This window comes from Ptychodera flava (assembly GCF_041260155.1).
Source record: "Ptychodera flava strain L36383 chromosome 23 unlocalized genomic scaffold, AS_Pfla_20210202 Scaffold_23__1_contigs__length_28996876_pilon, whole genome shotgun sequence".
NCBI lineage: Eukaryota > Metazoa > Hemichordata > Enteropneusta > Ptychoderidae > Ptychodera > Ptychodera flava.
In genome coordinates, this window is record NW_027248277.1 from 16,114,454 (window position 1) to 16,140,727 (window position 26,274).

The 26,274-nt window shown below is 37.6% G+C and overlaps 1 protein-coding gene across 1 annotated transcript; it reads left to right on the plus strand.

Annotated features, from left to right (window-relative positions):
• The first annotated feature begins 8,136 nt into the window (after positions 1 to 8,136).
• On the plus strand, positions 8,137 to 18,741 carry LOC139123778 (uncharacterized). The gene is made up of 4 exons (XM_070689931.1): positions 8,137 to 8,241; positions 15,222 to 15,690; positions 17,613 to 18,276; positions 18,738 to 18,741. Exons 2-4 carry the CDS (start codon positions 15,243 to 15,245, stop codon positions 18,739 to 18,741), a joined length of 1,116 nt encoding a protein of 371 aa, XP_070546032.1. The 5' UTR covers positions 8,137 to 8,241; positions 15,222 to 15,242.
• Positions 18,742 to 26,274: the final 7,533 nt, after the last annotated feature.

The window sequence follows — 26,274 nt, forward strand, 5'->3', positions numbered from 1 at the left end:
TTTCTTTCGCAAAAAATGGCAGTCAGAGCTATAACTTTCAGTGACTTCACAGCAAACTCAGCTACTCTTTTCAAACAACTTAATATCTCGATATATACAATTACATAAATTACATATCAGTACATTCATGTATGATCTTATAAATAATAACCTGCCACACAGTCTTACAACATACTGTCAGTTGCCTTCTCATTGCTACAGTACTCGTCATAAAATTAATGGTAACCTTTATGTCCCAAGTGTCAACACTTCCTTGGGTAAATTCTCGATATCATATACAGGCTGCATCTATTGGAATACATTACCTAAACAAATTAAAACAAAAACCACTAGAAGTTCGTTCAGACACTCCCTTTCAAGTCTCCTCATACACGGTTAGTGTTTTACATGACGAAGAGTTATATTCAACTTTACAAATATGTATATCATAGATATATAAATATATATATTTCACTATACATTTTGTTTTTTGTTTGTTTTTTTTTTATTTTATTTTACATATTTTCTACTTATTCGTAATGTATTTATGTAGTTGTTCTTATTTACTTAGTTAGTTACTTAGCACTTTCAAGTCTACTTTTACACGATTGTTTTTTTTTTTTAAGTGATGAAGAGTTATATTCAACTTTACATATATGTATATCATATTTAAATATATATGTATTTTATATACGTTTTTTTTCTCTCTTGTCGTTTTCTTTTTTACGCATTTCTACTTACTCGTAATATATCTATTTAGTTATATATTTATTTATGTAGTTGTTCTTTTATTCACTTAGTTACTTTGTTACAATTAGGTTACTTTGCAATCCCACTACTTTCATGTACACTACCCTCGATATACTTCAGTTTTCTTTTTTCTTCTTCGTTTCCTTGCTTTAACATCAAATGGCTTTGGGAACGGACTAGACTAGCATTTGCTATTTTCCGTTTCCATTTACCCTTTATCACAGCACAACTCAGATGTACATTCATCATTGAATTGTAATATTATTATGATTAAGGGTAATAAAGATTATTATTAAGCCTCTGCAGTTTATAAGCATCAAACAGCTAGGGCAGGGTGACATGACAGATTTTTTCAGCGGCACACCGACGCCCACTGACATTCGTGAATGATTATAATCTGTGAACACTCTGTCTGACAATTATGTAATATAGGGATCACTTGTACGCATATCCACTATTACAAATATATATGTGAAAAACACATATATTTACATGAAATGTTTTTGGTTATACGAAACATCAGGTACTGTGAACGATACTCAAGATAAAACAATTTCCGGAGCAGGCATAAATTTGAAGAAAAACCCCAATTCAATTATTTAGGCTATTCTCAGCGATTTATGGTTGACTCCGTGAACTTTGAGTATGTGACATGCGAATTGGAGAAGGAACCATGATATCGCGGCCCTTGCTGTTCAAAGGTCAAACTATGATGGAGGCGCAACCTTTCTGAATGGATTACGCAATATATCGATCTTAAGGTAGTGTGCACTTCGTAAGTGATAGACTGAAACTTTTGCTCAAACTTCCTCAATGAATCTTTCGACCATACTCTTTCAAAATCAAGAATTAAAATCGGGGTTCCCGTGCTAATTTTGGTAGCAGAGAAACAAATTACCCAAAAATTTACCGATATTCTAAATTCAAAATGGCCGCCATCCCTGTGTTAACTCTATGGAGTAAAATATATTTAAGATTTTCGAAAAAATTAGCCTGTGAAAAGTTTTTCCTCACACCAAGAGCTTTAAAATGAGCCCTCACAAGTGGTAGATCAGAAAAGAATTGTGAGTCCCACCCGCTGTCCTCGAAGCGCATTTTACCTTAATAGATTTGAAATTGCTTGGTTCATCCACATTGAACTTAACTCACTGTCTATAAAACTATCTTTAACATGTAATTTACCTCTCGTTAATAACTGCTATGGAATAAGTAAGATGACAGTTTCATAATTCCGTGGAATTATATTAATTTTGCAGAACATTAGTTCCATCTCTAAAGTTGACCTTTGAACGGCAAGTGCGATTATGGTATCAAAGTCCCATCTCCAATTCGCGTGATGCACACATGTTTACGGGGTCAACTAACCACTGAGAATAGCCCAAGTGATTGAAGTCGAGCTTTTCTTCAAATTTGGGCCGTGCTCTGGAAATTTTTATACCTTGATTATCGTTCACAGTATCTAAAATTTCATATAACCCAAAACCATTCATGTAATCACTAAGAATCCGTGATTTTTTTTCACATACATATTTATATTAATAGTGTACATGCGTTCGAGTGATCCCTATATTACATAATAGTGAGACAGTGTTTACAGATTCTCCTCATTCACAAATTTGTCATGTCACCCTGTACTACATGTTTGAAGTTATTAGCAGAGGCTTCATAAAATTATTTGAGTTTGACAACTTGACCACTTACATCAGTGTAGGGACTCTCCTCGGTCAGACTTTAATAACATAACATACACCGTAACAGAGGAAACAAGTGCATGAAGTACGTGTTCAGTGTAAAGTAATATAAATAGTCTTTTTAATGGGCTCAAATGCCCCAAATCTGTGGGCATATAAATATAAAAACAATAGTACATTCAAGGGGAAAAGGTAACTGAAAAGCCAAGCGGCGGTGGCCAGTCTATCTTTTCTTGCACAAAATCTATAGCAACTCCAAGCAACTGTGACCGTAGAAAAGGCCGGGTTAGGTCCTACACTACTATTTATAAAAGAAGAACGTACTAACTTAGTTTGTCGTCGCACCGAACGTACTCCCAATTTGCATATTCTTTTTTTTCCGCACCAGAACATACTCCTCATTTGCATCTTAGTTTTTTTCCGCACCAGAACTGACTCCTCATTTGCATACTACTTTTTTTCCGCACAACGATCGCTGGCAAGCTTACTGTTTTGTCGCACCAGAACAAACTAGTTTTTTCCGCACTGCACATACTCCTCATTTGCATATCGTTTTTTTTTCCACACCAGAACTGACTCCTCATTTGCATACTACTTTTTTTCCGCACAACAATCGCTGAAAAGCTAACTGTTTTGTCGCAACAGAACGAGCTAGTTTGTCGCACCGCATGTATACTCAGTAATTGTTGTTCCGCACCATAACAATGCTCATTGCATATGATATTTTTCCGCATCACCCGTGTTTGCACCAGACTGTGTGCAACCAGAGTAGAGTTTGTCGTAGCTTCAACTTGTAGTTTTTTCCGCAACGTCTGTACGCTGTAAAAGTTTTGTCACACTGCAATGCGAGTATATGAAGTTTCCGTACCGGTTTCTATAGGTTTCGTATTAACAGCGTCTACGTTTGGTACTGAGCAAGTAGAGATTTTGCGGCCTCAAAAGACGATAAGATTTCGCGATGGCAGTTCAGTGCGGAATCGTTATCATAGAGTTTCTGTGTCTGTATGTTGATTATGAGCAGCAAAAGATTTCGCGTCCGCACGAGCTTCTGTTTTTTCAACAATCGCATTTAGGCATTCGCCGCCAACGTTATAATTTGACATCTCACTAAGTGTCTCATAGATTGTTACCGCTGCGGCCAGTGTTCATCCAAGGTCAAGTTACATAGTGTTAGCAATGTTGACGCTGACTGATATTTTGTGGTCGCAACATAATGTGGTTTGAGTTGTTGTTGTCGCATTTGAAGTTGACGGCGCCGCTAAAAGTTATGTTGTAGCCGCGCCGGGTGGTATTTTTTTGTATATTTCGACGGAAAACGTTTTTGTTTTCAACCTATGCATTTTCAATGGGGAAAGAGTTTTCGCCGAGGGGTCCCCAACGGCTTTCCATACTATTTCTAACTGTTGCCAGAGAATTTGCGACTTAACATCCTGTTATTTAGTGAAGGAAAACTGCTCGGAAAAATTGTGATGGTACCATTGAGGCGCTCTGCAAGAGTTTCTTTTCTTCGGCTTGGCAACGTGGTCACACACATTTTGAAACTCTTGGAGTTAATATAAAGGAAACACGATTGAACTAATTTGGGATAATTGGATTTTCGTATTTTTCAAATTTCTCAAAAGTGTTAGGTGCTGTAAAGCTGAATGATGCAATATTGCAAATTACTCATAAAAACAAGTGTGTAATTACGTAAAAAGAAGAGCAGTAGATTAAACCGACATATATTACTTCATCATCCAATTATCCCAAATTAGTTCCAATCGTGTTAGGATCTTTCTGCGTCGCCTTCGTCTTTTGCGAGTGAAAATCTACGTTTCAATATTTTCCAATAGAGCTAAGACAGGGAGATCAGTTATTTTTTATTCCAGTGTAACTCGTTGCAGCTATTTGCTTAAATAATATTATATACTGGGTGAAAAGTTAATATAGAGATGATTTGCTTAAGAAAGGTATTGTTTTAATAATTTCTAACCTATATACAAAATAAAGCTAAAATACGCTTCGTGGCAGATGTACAACTTTTCACAATACATTTTTGGTCTACAACTTATGGGGTCTCATTGGGAACCTCATGGAATAAATAAAATTTCACCGACTTACTTTTGTGAAAATGGAACGTTTTCTGCTCGTAGGGCTGCCACAGAAATGGCGGCAATTTTAAACGACAAGCATAGGTAAATAATAGATAATTTTGTTTTCAAAAGAATTTTTCGTGATGACACCTGATTTTTATTCTTGATTTGGAAAGGGGATGGTTTAAAGTCTCCTTGAGCAAAATTTGAGCAAAACTTTATATGACATTCGTTTTCGAGTCACAAACTGCCTTCAAGGTATGAAAAGCTCCTGGATAATTCTTAGACGCCCCAATTTTATTCAAGAGCATGTGTTCAGCTGTAATAAGCAGTGGTTGCAATAGGTTTTTGAAGCAAGAAAGGTAACGCGTTATGTGAAAACAATACTTGCGTGTTTAAACTTCATAAGAAACTGCTCTACACAGGTGGATTTACGGAAATAAATGATCATTAAAGCCCCACTAGCTGTATCTTTTAGCATTATTTCAAGATTTTAATTTCAAGCTGAAATAAGTTTGTGAGAATGTACTAAGTTAGGTATGTGTATACATATATTATTAGGTACCCTCTTGGACTGTTTGTGAAATTTTGAACAACATGAAGATTACACTGCCATTAAATGTTTGCCCAAACAATAAATCGTCGCCCCATGCAGAAAAGCAAAATCCGGCGTGGAGAGTGTGCGTATCTACACTGAAATCTTCACATAAACTGCACAGAATAGTCCAATGTAATGCACAGGGGTGAATGTTTTCAACTGTGACATTGTATGATCTGTTTCCTTTGTAATATTACCAATATTTGAAAATGGCGGGAAATCAAAATGACCGTTAAAATTTGAATTTACTTGTGAAATGTTTCACAAAGGAATGGTTTCCTAATGCAGTAAAAGCCCACATCCCTTTAGAGGGTAGAATTCAGAGAAAACCAGGAGAGAAGAGAATGATATTTTGAGGTCAACAAATTTCAAGAGTTACAACTAGTGGGGCTTTAATACAGGCCTATCGCGACCCGGGATGTGATGAAATGACTTCTCGGCCACACGTTAAAATCTTCCATGGTACGATTCTTTTCAACCGCCTGCCTTGAACGATATGAATTGGCGAATAAAGGCTGATATTTTGCACAGAGGGGGGAGAGAAGGAAGGGAAACACTTAGCGATGAGAATGGGCGTAGGATGTTTGGTTCATGAAGGCCTTAGTACTACCCTTACTTATTCTTGATCATGTAGACTTTTCAAAAGTTTCATGGCCTGCGTACCAATCATAACATTTCCAGTATTGCTGTATCGACACTGGTCAACGCTGAGGGCAGAAATATTTCAATATCCCAGTTCAGAATGATATGGCAAAATCAACCATAAAAATATCAAAGACAGCGATTTTGATTTTTATCGCACCTGGAGAGGGCAAAGCAAGATGCTCCAACAAAGCCTGAAGACGATGGACTCATACTGGTATAACAGGTAACTCCCTGGTGCACTTGATGAATCTGACAAAGTTCACACTTTTTACGAAAGTCGTGTATTAGCTTAACGAGTTTTCCCAATTAGGATCTCTACATCTCCATGCACTCGATCATGTACTTGTCCGTGATCATACATTTCGCCTGACTGCATTATTGTTTCAGATGTGTATGTCGGTCACACCTCTAATGAAGTGACTCGCATATTATTAGTGGTTACTAGAATTATTGACTCCCACTTCGAGTTCATTAATGCCATCTTCAAAAACAGTGAGCAACAAAATCCGTCCGCTTGAAGCTTTCAAGTTGTCCAGAGGTGTTGATTTTCTTCTACGAAACAGGTTGAAACGCAGTGATCTGTTACTTTTTGACATAGATATGGACTCTTATCCGTCTTAAATTGATTGATGTGTGTGATAATGAGAGATCAGACCCCGGCGACCCGCAATTTTTTATTCTTAATTTTGAAACTGAATTGTTGAAAGATTCCTTGATAAAAGTATAATTCTTTCAATTTCGAGGCACATACAACGTTAATTAATAAAGCTAACATGCCAATTTATTGGTTGTAAGTAAGGTTAAAGAATAAATCTTAAGGTGGAGCTGCATGTTGCCAACACAGTTTTTTTCAAAGCTATATTTCTCATCAAAGATGACAAGGAAACTCTCTCATACTATATATTTTCAAAAAGCAGAGACTCTTGAATTTAGTAGGGCATCAGCAGTTTACTCGAAGGATGAAATGGGAGTACAGTTGAAGTTAAAAACCTCAATTTTGGTATTAATGATCAAAATTAATTCATGTCAAAAACTCGACGCTGTTTCCTGAAATGTAATATTTCACTTGAAAGAAGAATATATGTAGAAAAAAAACGACTTTTTTGTTTTGCATAATCTATCCTCATTCGAAAATTGCATGGGTCGAAAGACTGACTCTCAAAAAAGTGATTAAAATCATGATAAGCAAAATTAAAATGCCTTCTATTCAAAATGTAAGAATTTTAATGCCCCCAAAAAAACGTTGTTCTGTTATTTAAGGTAGCTTTCCACCTTTACCGGGTTCTTTTATGTCGAAAACACAAAAATTTGGGTTTTCCCCCTGAAAAGTATTCAATTAATATTGATCTTCAAATGTGAAGAATATCTTGGTCTGAAAGTTTCTGTTTCTGGCTGAGATTTTGCGATAAAAATTCACAAATACGTAATATAAGCGGCGGCGCTTATGTATTTGTCGCATGCACTTGGACAATATCCGCTGTGAAAATCCCATTAACAGCTGCCATTAAGTGCCTGTGTCAAGACCATCGTGTGATACGTAGCGATCAGGCGCAGAACGGTGGATCGTACGTTTTTCTCATAGGGTGGCCGAATAGGATGTCTCTAAAACTGTGTCTCAGTTTATTAAAATAGGTCTTTAGAGTCGAGTTATCGCTGCTTAATTAGACGGCATTGTGAGACCAATCGATTGATAAACTTTGATACAACATTGTGAAAAAACTAAGACTTTTTTTTAAAAAATCTGAGATACGGTTTTGTAGCAAATAATCTGAAGTGCAATTACTCGTTGACACCTAGACAATAGTCCCCTTACATTCTGACTTAAACTTTTTTACGTCAGTTTACCCAATTTCTGTACACTTTCACCAAAATCTTCACGAAAATTCACCGCCCATTAATTTTCTTGATCAAACAAAAAAAATCATAGAAATAGCTTTAAGGTGATATATAATACTTGGGTAGAAATTCACAACTTGATGGCAAAATTCACATTTGAAAAGAAGTCGCAAAGGTGGAAAGCTACCTTAAAGAACATAATGTGAAAATTTCAGAAAATTTGACCAAGCCAGAGCGGAGCTAAATTCTTTGGAAATCTTGAAATTGGAGAAGAAAGAAGCCAGGAAATCGGGGTGATTTGCATACATTTGCATAAATTAACTTCTTTATCACGCAATTTCTGACTGCTTGACGAGCTAAAAGGTGAATCCGACCAATATTTTAATCTTGGGTTAACAAAGTAATTAAAATTGAATGAATATTTTTCCAAAAAAGTGATTTTTGAGTAAAATGCGCCATGTTGGGTAAACGCCCCCTTAATAGTGATGTCTCCGAAAAGAGACACGTGACTTACCCAATATATGTAGGTATATTCATTGTTTGCCTAATTAGTGTTTTTAATAGAGAAGACGACACTTGGTAAAATATTTCAATCCATTGGTCGACGTTCTGTCAGCGACAGAAGCAGTGTGGAAAGAAGCAGAAACTCTACTGCCTATTCTGTATTAAGGTAAGGTTTGGTATTAAGCTTTTCTAGCTCTTCAAACATGGAGGAACAAAAGCAATTTAAACTTTTCATATTTCTGTCGTTCCTTTCTCTCTTCACACACAGCCGTTGAGATTCGGCGAAAGTCAACCATTTCAAATTCCTCATTCTTGTTTTCCATTTTAATCGGGGTCAGCTATTTTGTTAGTTTTACTCATACAAAGACATAAGATACAATTGGAAAATTGAATTTGTTTAACAAAATTAAACCCTGGCCGGTTTATATGATGCAACAGAGCTGTTGACGTTATTTTTAGTTTTTCCTTTACTTTTGGATGTAGAAATGACGTATCAATAGGCAACAGATAATTTCCTCGTTAGAGGTAGGGGACCTGTCTTAAACTTTTTGCAATTTTTAAAGTAAGAACAATTTTCATCGTCTTATTTTTGGAAAACGAAAATTAAGCTTTTCCTCATAGAGTTAACACAGACCATTTGATTTTCAAATATCGGTAAACGCAAGGTTATTTTTTTTCTCAACTACCAAAATTTTGCACCGTGCCTCTTAATTTTTAAGTTGATTTGGTTGGAGTCTGGTTGAATGTTTCACCGAGGAAAGTTTGAGCAAAGGTTTAAAGGGACAGTCCTAAATCCCCGTTTTTTTGCATCAGTGGTTGTTGAAATTGACTGTTTAAGTGATTTTAGTCCTTTGTTGTGTATATTTAGTCAGTTTGCTAAGAGATAAAAAGCTGAAAAAGAAAGCCCACTTAAGTCGTATATCGTCGAGGCGCATACTACCTTAAAGCCCGGCTCGAAATGAATCAGTGTTTGAGTGGGTGGTTATTGGGCATGGCTGTGCATAAGTAGTGTGTACGTAATGGCTTGAGCGTTGGCGATGTAATCAGTTTGCTCCACTGATCACGGACATTGCCGATAACGGTACAATAAAGAGGTCAATTAGCTGCAGAAAAGGAGTCTATCTAATGTACCGCAGCTAGCAATAGATTTTCTTCTAATACATGTAGCACAGTGAGCGGGACACAAACGGCAGGCGGGCTACTTTTTCATTCCTATTGCTGTGCTAGCGGTGTTTCTGGTTAGCGCGCGCGTCACTTGAACAACAGCGCGTCACCCTTTTTTTCTGTTTGTGGCCGGCGGCCGTGGCTGACACCAATCCAAAATGGCTGAAGAGATAGAGAAAATTCTTTGGGGGGCATGATCAGTGACTGCATGAACAGTATATATGTGACTATATTGATAAAACTATAAAACTGACCCTCCGCCCTCCATTGAGGGAAAAAAATGAAAAAAAAATAAAAATAAAATGCGCGTCGCCGCACCATCATTTTTAAAGAAAGACCTGACCAGAAACATTTCTTTTTTTACGGCCTTATCCCGGCTGACTGAATTTATATATATTTATAGAAAGGGCAGACATAACAACGTTAACATGTATCGAAGGAGAGTCGATCGATGGAGTGACGGAAGAACACCGTTTACCGGCAGTTTGAAGGGTTACCTCAATCGCCCCGCTTCGAGCTCCCGCATATGCAAAGCGAGGCCCGATGTTAATGGATTACATAAACCACGCACGTAGTTCTCATTTTCCCTTACAGTACCAGTCTGACATACAGTAGATGAGATGCGTGTTCAAAAATTGACATGTAAAATATGATGTCCGAATTTTTTTTGTTTTTATTCAACTGATTCTTGGCCTTGTTATATCACCACATCCCCATTTTTGTTTGGAAAGAGCGTGACGTCCGAATATCTTCCCCACACAACTCGAAGAGTATTGCCGTGCTTTCAATATTTTTACCGTTTCACAAAACATCTCGACAACTATATATATGCGCTCTGGCCCGCAGATCTAGCCTTTTTATGTTGGTCAGGTCAACCAGAGACCGTCTAGGTTAGGGTATTACATATGTCAAATTAAGACGGAATGTTGAAGACGGAAATACTTTCATTGATCAACAAAAAGAGAAAGAATAAGTCAGTAATATAAGTTCATTTTATCAATTTGGAACAAAAGCAAAAGTCGGACCATCACAACCAGAAAGAGCATTTCGTTCAACTTTATTTCGGAAAATAAGTCATCGCCGCCGACATCCCCGCTTTCGTTCTCTGTGTGAACGCCGGTTTGCCTCGGCCGTACTGGCTGACACATGGTTCCTTCTTCAACCATTTTTTCACGGTTTTGCAAAATATATCGCCAACTATTCCCTTCAGTGCACTGGGCAGATCTGTCCACGTTTGCATGGAACAAGCGCCACATGGTTTAGGACATGGTATCGGTCAAATTAGGAAGGAATATTGATGATGAAAATGTGCTCGATTCACGCAGAGTCAGTAAATTTCAATTGACAGGGAAGGGAAAGAATTCTGTTGATTTACACGATAAGAAAGAAAGACAGTAGGTTTCCTTTTCGGCAAAAATGTTCATGTGACTCAATGAAAACCAATCTGAAAGCCGTTTACTAACAACCCTTCCGCAGTTCTATCTTTCTGCCTGCTTTTCCGGACCGACCGTGGTTCGACGTAATCGTAAATCGTTCATTTACAAACTGAAGAGGTTTTTTAAAGGCTAGGTTATTTGGTCGAATGAAAGTGATTGAGAAAGTCACAGCTTCCGTCGGTGGTCGAATTTGTACAGCTAAAATAAAATTATGTTTAAAAAAAGTTGACAGACGTTTTGTAACACGGACATGACGGAGCGGTTTGTTTGGGTGGTATTTTCTTAATGACAGGCAAAGATAAGTTCTTTTAGCTGCCGTTCATGTAGAAGCATTGCGGTATATTCACACCTTGGCGTACGCACGATAAGCTCTCCCATCGCGTACACAAGTTACTGTATTTACGCAGTGTAACCGATCCCTTTTTCATTGCAAATATTTCAGCATTTACACCTCTGCGCGTCCCTGAATGATTGACAGCTTTTTGAAACCAGGCTTCTTCATTTCGAAAAATGTGTATTTTTGTATGGATAGCTGGGTGGTCGGCATGTTTACAAAACTAGACGTGCTCGTTTTAAACCTCTTTGGCTTGATTTAGCTGAGCTGTTACCATTTGTCACTCAAATTGCTTATGAATCTCTAATAAGTTAGGCCTTTTATACCTCGTCATAAAAATTATCAGAGGTATCAGTGTACAAAAAATGCAACAAAGTGAAGCCATAAACGCAGCGATCGTGGTGCTGGAAACAGCGCCAACCAACACATACGATATCAAAAAAATAAATAAATAAATAAAAAAAATATATATATATTTAAACGTACATGAAAGCTTAATGTCGAATATTCTGAAACACAACGTATTTTAATTCAACTGAGAAATATATAAACAAATGCAGCATGGGCTCACCTGACATCATATTCTATGAAACGGAGAAAATTATAATTAAATCCACTCTCCGGTCAGAACATGAACTTCTAACATTCAGAACATTTGTCGAGGATTGCAACATCCTGCACCCTATGTTCAAATTAAGATTTGAAAATTCTATCGACAAAATCCATGTCCATATCTGATTTCATAGGTTGGATTCAATTGGCATGAAATTATGTAGGAAAACTGTTATTCTGTCAAAAATGTTGAAAACAAGCCATATTTGCACCCCTCTTTTGAAGTCACAAAGCAGTCTTTTTGGTTAATCTCACTTTTGACACATCTTTGACACTCAAAGAATCTAAAAATGCATTTACAATAGCAGTCACTTACTCTGAATGCAAGCACTGCCTTGTCAAACTATCCTGAAAAACAGCAAATAATGACTTTCCCTTTTCAAACATTTATTAAAAACCAGGGGACCTCTACCATAGTTAATACACTAAGGTATCTCCAACTTCTTATTTGGTCAGTTTTTCAGAAGTTTTCAACAGGCTATAACTCTGCAATGCCTTTGAGCCCAAATGTCTAGTTTTTTTTTATTCCACATCGAATGTTGACTACTTTCATATTTTAATAGTTCTATTGAAGTTTGTAACCGACGCTCTAGCCTTTCCAACCACCTTAAACCTTGACCTAGTGGTCTTCAAAGAGCAGAGATACAATCGAGAGAGAAGAATCGACTTTAAAACCCACACAAAACCACCTGACGATATTTATTGAGAAGTTCCTGCAAGCCAAACAACACCTTCAAAGGCTTCATTAAAGGTGAATTCCTCAGATAAGTTCGCGAACAAACAAAGCGTCAGCTATACCCCATCAACAAAAATGCGAGTCATGACGTAACAACAAAACCTGTCTGTACAACATTCGTCAATTCGTCAAAACTAGCTAAATCAAACAATGTCTGATGGCACAAGATCACTAATTCACTTCCGGGTTCGTTATAGTTCGGAAGAAAAATAGTGCAGACCTTGAAGTTTTGATATCTGCATGGATGCTTGTTTAGTTTGAACTTTAACGTCAAGAATTTTTGTAAAGATATTTTTCTGCCTGAATCAAAATGCAGACTGTTGTGAATAATGGCTGAAGCATTTGGTGGTAATATGAGGAGTTCTAGGGCTAATAGAAAACAAACAATAAGCCTGAAATTTGTCAAAAACACCACTGAGGGCGCTATTTTCATCGCTATCTCAAAATTTCCGTGGACTTGCCCACACGAAAAATTAATCAGTAGTCAAGCTGACATTGACCTAACACCTGTTAAGAGGATTCGTGCCGCTGAATGTTTTAAAATAGGAAATCGAGCTCAACGCTACTGTGGTGGCCTATGGGAAATGAATTAGTGGTCTTGTGCCTGATAAGAAACTGGAAAATAATGGAGGGCGATCAAATACAGGCCACCGTTTTTCAAGAAAACCTATCATACAATAGCGTATAAAAGGAAGAAATATATACAAGGTATCCTCCTTCATCTCCTTCAGGCAAAATTCAAACACGAGGAGAGTACAAACGAACAGTCTGAGCAACAATTCACGCAACAGTCAGATCACAACATAGCGATTTTTCCATTTCTCTTTGATGAACAATGGCTACCATCAAACTAAACATGTGGGAATATAAAACCATTCGAGTGACGTATGAAGGAACCTCACTTTTGCCTGAAGCACCGTAAGGAGCATCACAAACAAAATACGTTTTGGGTGGACCGGGGTCCAAGCACCATGAATTCGCCGGTTTCTCGACATGTTTTCCATGATCATGACACCAGATTGATCTACTCACTATACTCTATCACTATCAAAGGAAGATCTGGTGTGTGAAGTTTCCTTCATTTCCTTTATATCGATTCAATTTTTCAAACAGAAACCATCGTTTTATCAACAATAATCTCATAAGCGTTTTTACTTGTTTTCAGCTTATTGGCTAAGTTTTTAACATTTTAAAGCAATAAAATGGCGACCATTTTGAATTTATGACGACGTCGATCCTGTCCGCTGGTCCAAATCGTTGAAGCAATCGCTAATTTTGATCATTCTACACATATATGTGAGCCTCTGCAGCAAATTTGGCACTTTTGTCATCCGTGTAACGTTATTTTTGCTAAGCCACCTGACTAAATGCGAATTTTGAAGAAGAGAATCTTACAAATGCGGTATTGCAGTTTTACAAGACGCCGAATTTTGGGAAAAAATATCATCCAATTTCACATTTTATGAAAAGCTGAAAGTATGTAAAATATTCGGAGGTAGACACTTTTGAGGATTTTGTTAAAGTAAACGTGTTGTCAATATCTTTGGATAGCAAAGTTTTGGTAAGAGTGAGTAGAAAAGAAATATGATGAGAAAAAGTAGCATTCATGTCTTACCATTTGAGATACATCAAGTTGAGGTACAACATACATTACGGCGAGTTTTTGTAGCCTTATCTATTTTTGACAAATTTCAGCTTCGAGTATTTAGCTGATTATATAAGGTAGTATACGCCTTGAAAGTCAGAGACTGAAACTTTTGCTCAATCCTTTAACCACTCTCTTACAAAATCAAGAAATCACCGTGAAAATTTTGGTATTAGAGAAACAAACTACCCAAGATTTACCGATATTTGAAATTCAAAATGGCCGCTATACCTGTGGCAACCCTATAAAGAAAAATAAAACTTTTCTATTTACGAAAAACTGAGACGGTTACAATTTTTCTCATACCATGAGCTTTTAAATGAGCCTCAACAAGTGGTAGATCAGTAAAGAGTTGTAAAAGTTTGAGAGTCTGAATATCTGTACCTTTGTCGCATCTTACGACCGAAATATTGCTATTACCTTTCAACGTCGAGTTTTAAAACGTTCCTTTACCGTGGATACCTAGACAGAGCAATGAAGATAATCAACGACGTATTTATCATACAGGGCTAAACGACTCTACGGAGGTAGCATGTTTTTCACAAATTCTTAAGTAAACAAAGCAATAACTTTGTCATTTAATCTTGGAATCTAGCACTGTGACATCACTTTATGAATATATTTCTTAAAAATTCTCGCTCTGAGTTCTTTCTGTAAATATTTTGAAAATGGTTATATTGTGTCTCTGCATAAAGAACAATGAAATGAACCGACACGTTACTACCTATGGGTAGTGTCCTACCCCAACAAAGACATTATGGTGCTTTCCTGTTGACGAAATATTCTCTGTGCAGGACAAGGCCTCATGCAGGGGGGGGGGGTTAAATTGTCTGTAACTGTTTTCAAGGAAGTAAAGCAAATAATACGACACAACTCACTGTTTTTTGAAGTTAGAAAATACCGAGTGTCCAAAGACTCAAAGTGGTAAATGAACATTTTGGCCCAAGCGACAAGCTTGGGCCAAAATGTTCTTTTCCTGGTAACCTTATTACCCTACACTGTGTTTTTGCAGTTTAAAAAAAATGAGCCAATTCTCTAAACTGTACAGTATTTTAAGCGTCTCAGCCATAAAAAAGAAGAGAAATTCAAATGACCTACCCACCCTAAAAATCGGAGGCATGTTACCAGGAACACCCAAATAGTTTTTATTTGACCTTACCAACATTCGCTAGGGAAAGATCTTCATTATCTAAATATTTTCCAATTTTTCCGTTTTCAGATCGAAAGTCTAACTCTGGACATGGTTGGCGAACTGACGCTATTTTTACTTGTAGGCAGTTTGCTTCAGAGGGTGACGGGAGACATATGTGTTGAAGCAGGAACTTCCCGTCGAATTGATTCTTGTCTCAACACTTCACCGTATACGCCTCTGTGCAATTCGGTGCCGAATTTGAATGATTTGCCCGAGAATGCCAAAGTCGTGCCGCTCTGGTGGAGCTGTAACTGTGACCCAAAGTGTCTCCACTTCGGAGACTGTTGCTATGACTACAGAGATGTCTGTCAGAGGGGCAACGACACCCATCCTTACAATAACGGCACTTACACAGAAGAGGGCAGCGATGCGAAAGTACACATGTGTACCAGTGTCACAAATAGATCAGGCAAAGGTTTTTGGATGATTCGCAAATGTGCAAATTCATGGAAAGATGACGTCATTCGTGAAAAGTGTGAGACTATTGGTCCATTTGGTACGTTATGCCTGTTTATTACTCTATTATTCTCACTAATACAACGGTAAAAATATAGCCTGTCATTTAGCAAGTCCCATGGCGATTTCACCAAGTCACGTGAATTCATTGAAGTTTGCACGCTGAAATGAAGTTGTACGGAGGATGAAAACATGTGGACAATTGGAACAAATAAGAAGACACAGGTCCACAAGTACTGATGACAACATGAGTTTGGGTCAAACCATTATGATAAAAGGGTTAAACTTCATGTACCAGTAGGGTACTAATTATACTCGAAACCTATAGAACAAATCAAAGTACTTGAAGAGTGTGTGCTGTACACTCACCATTGCTTAAATAGTACAATAATTACTAGAGCGACTACATCATCATTAAAATGATCTTCTCAGTCAGCAAACGTGCAACAACGATTGGAAGTGAATGTTGGTTTGTACAGGTTTCTGTCCTCATAGTGATATATTTGTACAGGCTGCATGGAATTAATTGCATTCTCAGCTGAAATTGTCGAACAAAAAAACTCTGACCTCAGAACCTCTCGGATAGTCACAATCATATAGACAAATGTTTCACATGTCACATTACCCTCTAAGCTTTGCCTGCAAAGATTGCTGATAGCATGTCGTAAAATGGTCACACCTTGAATATAATAATAATAATAATTTATTGTTTAAAGACCACTACACACCTTGTCTCAGTGGTCTGTACATTACAGAAAATTACTGGAAGAACTAAAATGAACGCAGAAAATACAAAATAACTCACAGAGGAAAGAGTGTAAATAAAAACAATCGATAAAATCAAGCAAGCTAAAATCTAGACTAAAGGAACCTACCTAAAAACAGCAAAGAAAGTATTTAAAAAATTTCACTAAAAAGATAAAAAATAAATAAACTATAAACATGCAGGTAAAATTATATCCAAGTCAACAGTAGCATTGACGAAAAATAATGGTTTTAAGAGACTTCTTAAAAAGAGCGAATTTCTTTATCATCCTAACTAAGTTCGGGCGGCAAACTATTCCACAGTTTAGGGGCATACACGCTAAAAGCTCTGTCACCATATGTTCTAGAAAGTTGTTTCCCGTGATCTTTGACAGAAAAGGGATTCAATCTTACACCGACACTCCTTCTGGTATTATGTATTGGGATATCAATTGTTACTAGATCTGATAAGTAATTTGGAACGAATTCATCTTGATGGACAATTTTAAAAACCAAACAAAGAATTTTAAAACGGATTCGTTCTTCTACTGGGAGCCAATGTAACTCCTTGAGTATAGATGTCATATCAATGTGACGTCCCATCTTCCGTCCAGTTACCAAACGAGCAGCAGAGTTCTGAATGTGTTGAAGCTTGCTCAATTTATATGCAGGAAGGCCAAAAAGTAGACTGTTACAATAATCTAACTTCGATGTGACAAAAGCGTGAACCAATTTTTCAGCACTGGGCTGGTCTAACAATTTTCTAATTTTACTTAAACGCCAAAGTGAATGAGATGCCACCCTACAAACATAGCGAATATGCTCGTCCATGAGACCGAACGAGTCAAGCATTACGCCAAGGTCACGTACAACAGTGGATGGCGAAATCGTGGCCTCACCTATTCGTACATTCATAGAACCAAATTGTGAACCAACCGTACAATTTCGGGGTGTAAACCAGACAATTGAATCTCAATAATAGACCTTTACCCTACTTGAAGTGTTAGTTCGTGTACTGCCTTTGTAAAGACTAGATCGATAAAGAGCCTTTCGAAACTATGGCAATATTTTTGTTCGGAGACGCGGCGACAAGAATTTTCAGGTAGAATTTCATGGCCATTACAATCATACTGCAGTGATCAAGAATTTCAGCAGGGAGAGCGATTTCGAAGCTGCATATTTTAATCAAATTATATTATGCTCTTTTTCTTTTTATAGATGTGTCGCTAAGACGTATCCCCGTTACCTGGCCAGCAGGAAGAGACGTGTTTGCTAACATCTATTGTGCAGAATGCAACGGTATCGGGCAGTCAGAAGTATTTATGTGGAATGTTTCTGTGAAGTCTGCTATGAATAATCCAAGCACCGTGATTGAAGAACCCTCCGCAAGCAAGAACCCGATGGCGATGTTTCTGAACCTAACACAAAAGACAGACAGTTTGGCAACTTCCATGGATGACAAAACGTCGTCTTTTCTGCGTCCCTGCGTCTACGACATCATCGATACTTGTCAATCATCCCTGTACGATAACGAGTCAGAATTTCAAAGAATGGAGCAACTGTGTCGAGCCGATTTTTCAATGGTTTCTGAAACTGAACTTTTGACCGGGCTAATTGTTACGTATCGAAATGCGCACTGTGCTGTTTGTAACGGCCAAAATTTGGACCGCATCCCGTTTCGTTGTGGTATAAACTTAGTTGGGTTTGATATAGGTTATAGAGAGCGCTTTACATTAAGTTTTTTGTTCGATATGAATTCAAGTGGTTATATATCGCTCTCAATCAGATCTACAACGCCGGGCGGGCCGGAAACTGATCTTTCTCACGATTTTCGCTGTGAAAATGGTGAAGTTTTCGATCCAAAGATACAAACTTGTTCAATGTTATATAATAGATTGGCATCTTTTGATACTGAATATATAAGAACATCTCGTATAATACATCGTTTAATTCAACAATTGATATGCAAAGCAATGTATTAAACACGCATCCCAATAGATCAAAAGGCGATTTAATGGTAACACTCCCTCGAAATTGTCCTATGTCTGCAAAAGTGTTGTGGTTAAACATGTCCAATTTCCGTACCGATGGAGACTGGCTGATTTTCGAAGTAAGCGGTCACGTGATTCGCAGTCAAATATTTAAAATATTCGCCAACGGATCGTCAGCACATGTGTGCTTATATTCCCCTAGTAACTATATTATATGGATGACCATTTCCTGTTCCTCACTGTCGGCAGTTTGTCTCTTTACTGAAGTGATTTTCAAATGTAGGCGTGCTGCGACGCTGACGTTTCCTGACAAGTTAATGGTTATATGGTGATTTCAATGTTTTGCGCACAGGTAACATTTTTGTCAAGTATGGGTCTAAATGAATTCGCAGGATTGTGTTTCCCATTGGCAGTTTTGTTACACTACTCTTGGTTGGCAAATTTCTTCTGGATGGCTGTTGTCAGTTTTGATTTGTGTCGAACATTTCGATCGATCAACAAAACGCTGTTTATTAGTCAAACCAACAAATGGCTTGTTTCTTACTATATTTTCGGCTGGCTGGTCCCTGCACTGTTGGTGTCTTTGTGTGTTTTTCTTGACCTCAGTGAGGTAATAAGTTTTCGCATAGGTTACGGCGAGGATGGATTATGTTGGATTCGTAGACGCCTAGCACTCATTGTGTTTTTTATCAGCCCCGTTGTCGCTATTGTTGTATTCAATACAATTTGTTTTCTAATCGCTGTGCGCTACATCGGAGTTGGTATGATGAAGAAAAAACAGAACGAATGGAGGCAGTATTTTGGTATTTGCGCTAAAATATTCGTCATTGTAGGTTGCACCTGGATTCTGGCCCTTGCCGAAGTGTTTGTCGAAAATGAAATTCTGAGTATTACATTCAATATTACCAACTCTCTTCAGGGAATGTTTATATTTTTGGCGTTAAACCAAAAGAAGTTTTCCGTAAGTGTCTATCAAAGAAAATTAACAAGCCCTGAAAAAATGAAAGGATTCTTTGACTAATAAGTAGAAAGTTAGACTGGCTTATCGCCTATTACTTAATTACGTTTGACTTATTAGGTCATACGAAATTTATTTATGTATTTATTTCTGACAAAAGTCAAGGGTCATTGGCAGATCTCATCTACATTTAACCACTTCCCTAGTTAAAAGTTACACTAAATATACAAAAACGCAAACCAACAAATAGGCATGCTATACACAGTAAGCAAAGAACATAGTAAAACAAGGCGGAAAGTCTGCCAGTTAATAAAACTAGAAGATGCATACTGCACAGTTTGCGCCCAAAACTGTCGACAAAGTATTGTCAGTGGCGATGGTGATCTGACCATCGAACTAGGGAGCGAGTTCCATTCAAAAAACTGCCCTGCTGAAGAATGAATATTTTAATACATATGTTCTAGCTCTTGGTATTTGTAGACATAGATCGTGATAATGTCTAGTTGTTGTAAAGGGTGAAATGTCAAGAGCTAAAAGTGCATAACCATTACTCCAATCGATCTTACCCCTTCACTTCGCACCATCGAGATATGTTGTGATATATAACATGCATTGCACTTCATTACATCACACTGCAGCATATTGCCCTGTGTAATCTACTGTATTATATTGTATTGTATTGTATTGTATTGTATTGTACTGTACTGTATTGTATTGTATTGTATTGTATTGTATTGTATTGTATTGTATTGTATTGTATTGTGTTGTGTTGTGTTGTGTTGTGTTGCGTTGCATTGCATTGCATTGTATTGTATTGTATTGTATTGTATTGTATTGTATTGTATTGTATTGTATTGTATTGTATTGTATTGTATTGTATTGTATTGTATTGCATTGTTTTGCATTGTATTGTACTGCATTGTTTTGTTTTGTATTGTATTGTAGAGTAGTGTAGTGTAGTTTAGTGTAGTGTAGTGTAGTGTAGTGTAGTTTAGTGTAGTGTAGTGTCTTTTTTTGTCTTGTCTTGTCTTTTATCCGATTTACGGGACTAGGCTTGACAAGTGCATAGCTATATTCCTAGCCCCTTCAAGTCATTGTATTCTGTCGCACTTGATTTGTATGATGTCACTGTAAGTTTTAAAAAATGACAATAAATGATGATGATATTGTATTGTATTGTATTGTATTGTATTGTATTGTATTGTATTGTATTGTATTGTATTGTATTGTATTGTATTGTTGTGTACATGCCTCGCTATGAGTGCAAATCAATGCATTGATTTGAATATGAACATCCGGGGAGCTAGCGGGCGCGTGAATGATGTATGGACCGGTTTCCACAGTTACACATTCCGGTGAAGCCCTTCGACATTTTCGACGTCAAAGTAGATGCATAATTTTAGATGTAAAGTATCCATGGGCGAATTGCTATTTTGACTGTCGTTAAAATCCATATGATGGTGGTCGATTGGGGTAAATTATTTGAGAATACCCTGCATGTAACTAAATGTCATATAGCGTTATCTGTAATGAGGCTTGTAATAAAGATATTATTGCCTGAATAAACGGGTTACATGCCCTTGTAGCAGGAGACAAATTTCTCTCCTGGCGTCGGGTAAATTGTCACCTGCTCTCGGTCACATAAAGCTATGTATTCAGGCAATAACAGTATTATTGCCTTTTTGCCTGAATTACGATACATCACATTAAAAACTGCTCTATGGTCACCCGTTAAGTATTGACCGTTTTTGGTGCTCTTTGTAAGTGTGCAAGTATCGCCTTTATGTTGAAACTACCGTCCTTCACAACAGAGCGGATATCAGCAGCAGTGTACAATCTCTAACTTTACTGTGATCGGGGAACAATATGCCAAAACAATATATTCATGTGTAGTCTTTATCAGTATTTGACGCGTTTAGATATCTGTAAGGAATTATGTTATTTCTTTCACAAACTTTAGTTTCCTCACAAACGGTATAAATGTCTGAAAACTACACCAAAGTGATCAAAAACTTCACATGACTTTAAACAAGATATACATGTTTCTTAGCTTGAGCTATTTGATACAACTCGTTTTTCATAAGTATTACAGAGGAAAATGTCTCTTCAAGAGTAAAGACATGGTATTTATGTATACCGTTTAGCTATGATAACGACAAGATGTGGCAATTTTTACGGTAAAACGCACCTCGCTGACAGATATTTTGACTCCCTAAATTCTACAATTCTTTTCTGGTCCACCACTTGTTGGGGCTTGTTTTCAAGCTCTCGGAGAGAGAAAACTTTCACCGTCTTAGTTTTTCGAACATCAGCGACAATTTTTAATTTCAAAGATCGCAATTATTGGGTAACTAATTTCGCTAGTTCCAAACTTTGCAACGTGACCACTGTTTTTATCGTTGATATGGTAAGAGAGTGGGTGAAAGTTTCATTTTTGAAAGTTTGAGCAAAAGTTTAAAGTTTTTTTTTCACTTTCGAGGCGCATACTTTAATGAAAAAAGTTAGACCTTGTTATCAAATTTGCTTCTTATGTACAAAAATGCTCCCGCTCATTTTTTTTCATAATAATACATCAAAATGGGTAAAAAATTCACTGATCAAAGTTTTAGTAAAATTCACACCCTTTGCAATTTAGAGTCGACAGTGTCCATAATTGACGCAAGCGTTGCCATGGAAACATGAATACTCGAACGGCGTTAATTGAATACTATTCATTGAACAAGCTATTTCTTTAACCGAAGACTGAAAATATGTATATTTCTATTTCTATGTCATACAATATGTGTCAATAAATATACTTGTACCAATGTAATGGTTTTTTTTAATAAGGACAAAAATCTTTAGAAACTTGTACTTCGAATCCAAGCGTGTAAACATAAAGTGCTTGATGCTTATGACACAGAAAATTTACATGAAATGTATGAAATAAAGTAGAGTACAAGGGGAGATATATTTGCCGTTTGGCCTTGTTGATAATTGGCTTGATATGCCAGCTTAATACATTTTTCTTGCAACAACTCATATTTACACGCAATTATAATTGATAATACAATAATTCTGGCTAAATGGTGACATAATGATATGTATATATTTGGATGATTCCACAGTAAATTACCCCTCTATGTGAAAATATCAAAATCATGCAAATGTAGTAGACCAGATGCGACTTACACGAAACAAATCGAGGCAACGTTCAACAAGGGTATTATTTCAAACACGATGTTTTGTTTGACAGCGCAAGACAGTCTTCGTGATAATCATTATACTGTGGCAGGCTTTTAATTAGAAGCCGTCAGCCGGAGAAATCGCACGGCTGGCGACGTCATTTCTCCGTCATTTCTCCTGCTGTCAGATCTCGAAGTAGAAAACAAATAATAAATGGATTAAAGTGAATTCTGAATTTGACTGTGTGTCCACTGAAATCGTTTAGAGAATTGTAACATTTTGCAAATGACACATGAAGGTCGCAGATTAGCCATTCCTGCTTTGATCTTTAACCTCCGGCAAGGTAAGACCAGTTTTTTCACAAAATATTTGATTGTTGAATATTGTGACCCAAACACTAATAATGCAAAAAATGTAATAAAAATACCTTTGTTCAAAGTCATATTACATTTCACATCAGTCCTCCAATATTGCCCTGCGAAATGTCATTGGGATACATGAACAGAGTAGAGGCTGTCAGTCTTCAAAGTTAACATTAGTTTATTCCATACATATAGAAGTTACATGTCGTCAGAGATAGAGGGAGCGGAGCCCTCTCTCCCGTGCCTGTGCTCTTCTTACTGATATTAACAAAATATATTGTCTTTTACAACACATGAAATGCGTGGTTTCGATCATATGATACAGTAGGGACAGACTGCATTAACTTGCATTGTACCTGAAACCCGGGTCCTTGCTGACAAACTCGGGTGTCAAACAAAAGCATTTTAATCCCCCAAGGTGTTAATGACCCATTGTTACGTTTATCGTATCCAGCTGGTGCCATTGTAGGAAAGGCAGGTCTGTGACATTAATCCTCTGATAACCAAGTAGGGACGTGGGGTACTCCTAAGTTAAAGAGGAAAGTCCAGCGCCGTGGGCGCACAATAGACAACGTCGTAGTGACGTTGGTTGTTGGCAAACACTGGGCGGGATGGTTAAACACTTGCTTAGTCGTTGGCTTATCAGAGAAACATAAACTATCTTTTACACCAGAACTACCGATTATCACCTCTGCCTGAATATTACGGAAGTGTGTAGGGTTCACACAATTCGAGACTACATTATAACTAGGGTTTGTGGAGTGGTCGAGGGGCTGTGGTCTGGTCGACAGACCTTCTTTGACTGTGATTTCTTCGCTACTAAGGAGACTGTATGCCGTACGTTGTGAGTTCGAATCCAATCAAAATTTAGTGAATTCAAATCACTGTCGTTTGTGGTTCGATAGACAGCGATGCGATGACCGACGTGGTAAGCGATAGAAATACATGTATAGAAAGTTATGAAAAGAATGGCAGCTCATGTATCGCCGAGTTGGAGACGAACTTCCATCATACAATTTACTCAATAAACAGCAACGATGTATGGCTTTCAATACATCTCTCTACATTCTGCTAACCTTTTTGCGTCTAAGTAGATGTGTGCATATTCCGTTGCGATATCAAACGGGACCCGGTTTTCAACCCCCTGATTTCAACGCCGGCTTTCAACACGGAACGGATACTTTCTCACAACAGCAGCGGGTGATTTGAATGTGAAGGCGCTGTGATTGAAGCCAGTAGTTGAAATGGGCGTAGTATTACTAGCTTCGGAAGGAAGATAGAAAAAGAAGGTCTTGACTCAGTTCAGGAGAGAATTTCCTCGGGCACTGTATTGAGTTCAAATCTAACCCTGAACATCGCGTGCTCGGTACAAGCGCGCCAACTAGACATATAAACAATAAGGGGAAAGTCTAGCAAATAGATTATAGTCTCTAAGGACGGCAGCAGATTGTGATCGTAAGCAATCGTAAGTTAGAACATTCTACTGTTTGTAGCTTTATGGCTTTTTTGGTTGGCAGTGATGTAGATAATAGCCGGTCACTGGTAAAAGACGTCGCGCGGCCGGGTTACACGCAGCTTGCAACGGGAAAAAAATTGTGAATTTGAAAAACAAATCTTCACTCATTCGTAAGCTTATTTTCAGTGTAATTTTGGTATTTCGAACAAATCACAGAAAAGGGTGAAGAAATTTTGAGTAAAACTGATTTAAAACGTTACGATCCCCAGTTTAGAGTTTGGTATGCAACAGCATGACCCGAAGTATAGTAAGCGCAGGTTGCATATCCGGTTACCTCGGATAAGTAACCTCGGAAAACATCGACGACCGTTCGTAATGCAAATGTGACATGTGACTGGGACGTAGTGGAAAAGTTGTCCGTAGTTCCATAGATGAGCCTGCATATTTGAATACTATATACGCTGCTTGCTGTTCACGATATGTAAGCCAGAAACTTCAACAAAAGGAAACTACTAGTAATCCGTGACAATGGTCAGCCAAGTATTTTGAAATACATTGGTAAAGAAAGTAAATGACGCTGATGAGTCCCCCAGGACAGCTGTGCAGGGCCGTGGTCGTCGTCGATTAGTACTCGAGTATGGATGATCGATCGACAACGCAATGTTGACGTAGCCAGTAACAGTGGTAACGATGTAATCGGCACTGAAATTTCAATTCCAGTCAGCTCAGCTCAACTGAATTGAATCAACTGATATAAACAATGACCAAACTTGTCACAATGCCAAAGGTACTTTCTCAAAATGTGAGTGAAAAGATTCAGTTTCGATGCCTGAAGGAAGAAATGAAATTTTGATTGCCTTCAAAACGACGTGTGAAGACTCTCAATGTTCATAACTTTTTACAGGAACACATACAAAACGTTTTTTTCAAGACCACCAATCACTCCAAAAAGAAAATGCCGTTTCATGCGTGTTCATTACATGTGTCTTATCGTGTACGTTGTATGTGGCTGTGTATGCGTATGTTTTAGGTACATAACGGTGATTTTAGTGATAAGTCAGTACGCTTTGTTAGTTGTGCTCCGCAGGGATCAAGATTGCCCAGGCCGCAATTTGAATTTTAGTGATCATGATTGGCAGCATATACTAACATTTAGAACAGAGGTCAAATGGACATTTTGGACCCACGCTTTGTGAAAATATGCATTCTCTGTATTAAATAACAGTGTTTTTCAACGTTTTTTTTTCGACATAAACGCAGTCGCTATACATTTACAGGTGTCATGTATAAGATTGGACGGAAATTAACGCCGTTCACACGTCGAATTTCTGGAAATCTCGGAGCAAATCGAGTGCGTGTTACCCGTAGCGTGGCTTTTTCACATCTGCATAGTCTTACCATAATCCCCCTTTTGTAGGGGACTTTGGCGTTTAATGGAGCTTTCCAATAATGAGATGTGAATTAAAGATAAAACAATACATCCACTCATTAACATCAATACAGCTTTTGGTTTTATGTTTACATGTCAGATATAAGATTTAATATTCCTCGGACAGGGAAATTAAAGTTATCACCGGGCAAATGTTGAAAAATTCGGGAATTGTATTTTCCCCATAGAGATAATAGAGATAAGGTCCTTTTCTGGCCCAGGATTTAGTTCAACATCCCCTGCTAGCTGTAGCAATCGTACAACAAACGGCTTACCAGTGACATAGTTTGCGTTGACCATGGTCGTACGTGTCAATGTCGACGTGGCAAAGTCGCACACCTGTTCAATGTTCGCGCCTTGACCAAAACTGTCAGGAGGGCTACAATACAGTTTTCAAATAGAGAAATACACTCACTTCCATTTCCAACTTGTAGCGACGATAACGTGCCAGTGTCCTCTAGATATTGCCAATAGCAACTTGTTATAGACATCAATAGATGTGAACCGGCAAACATTGAT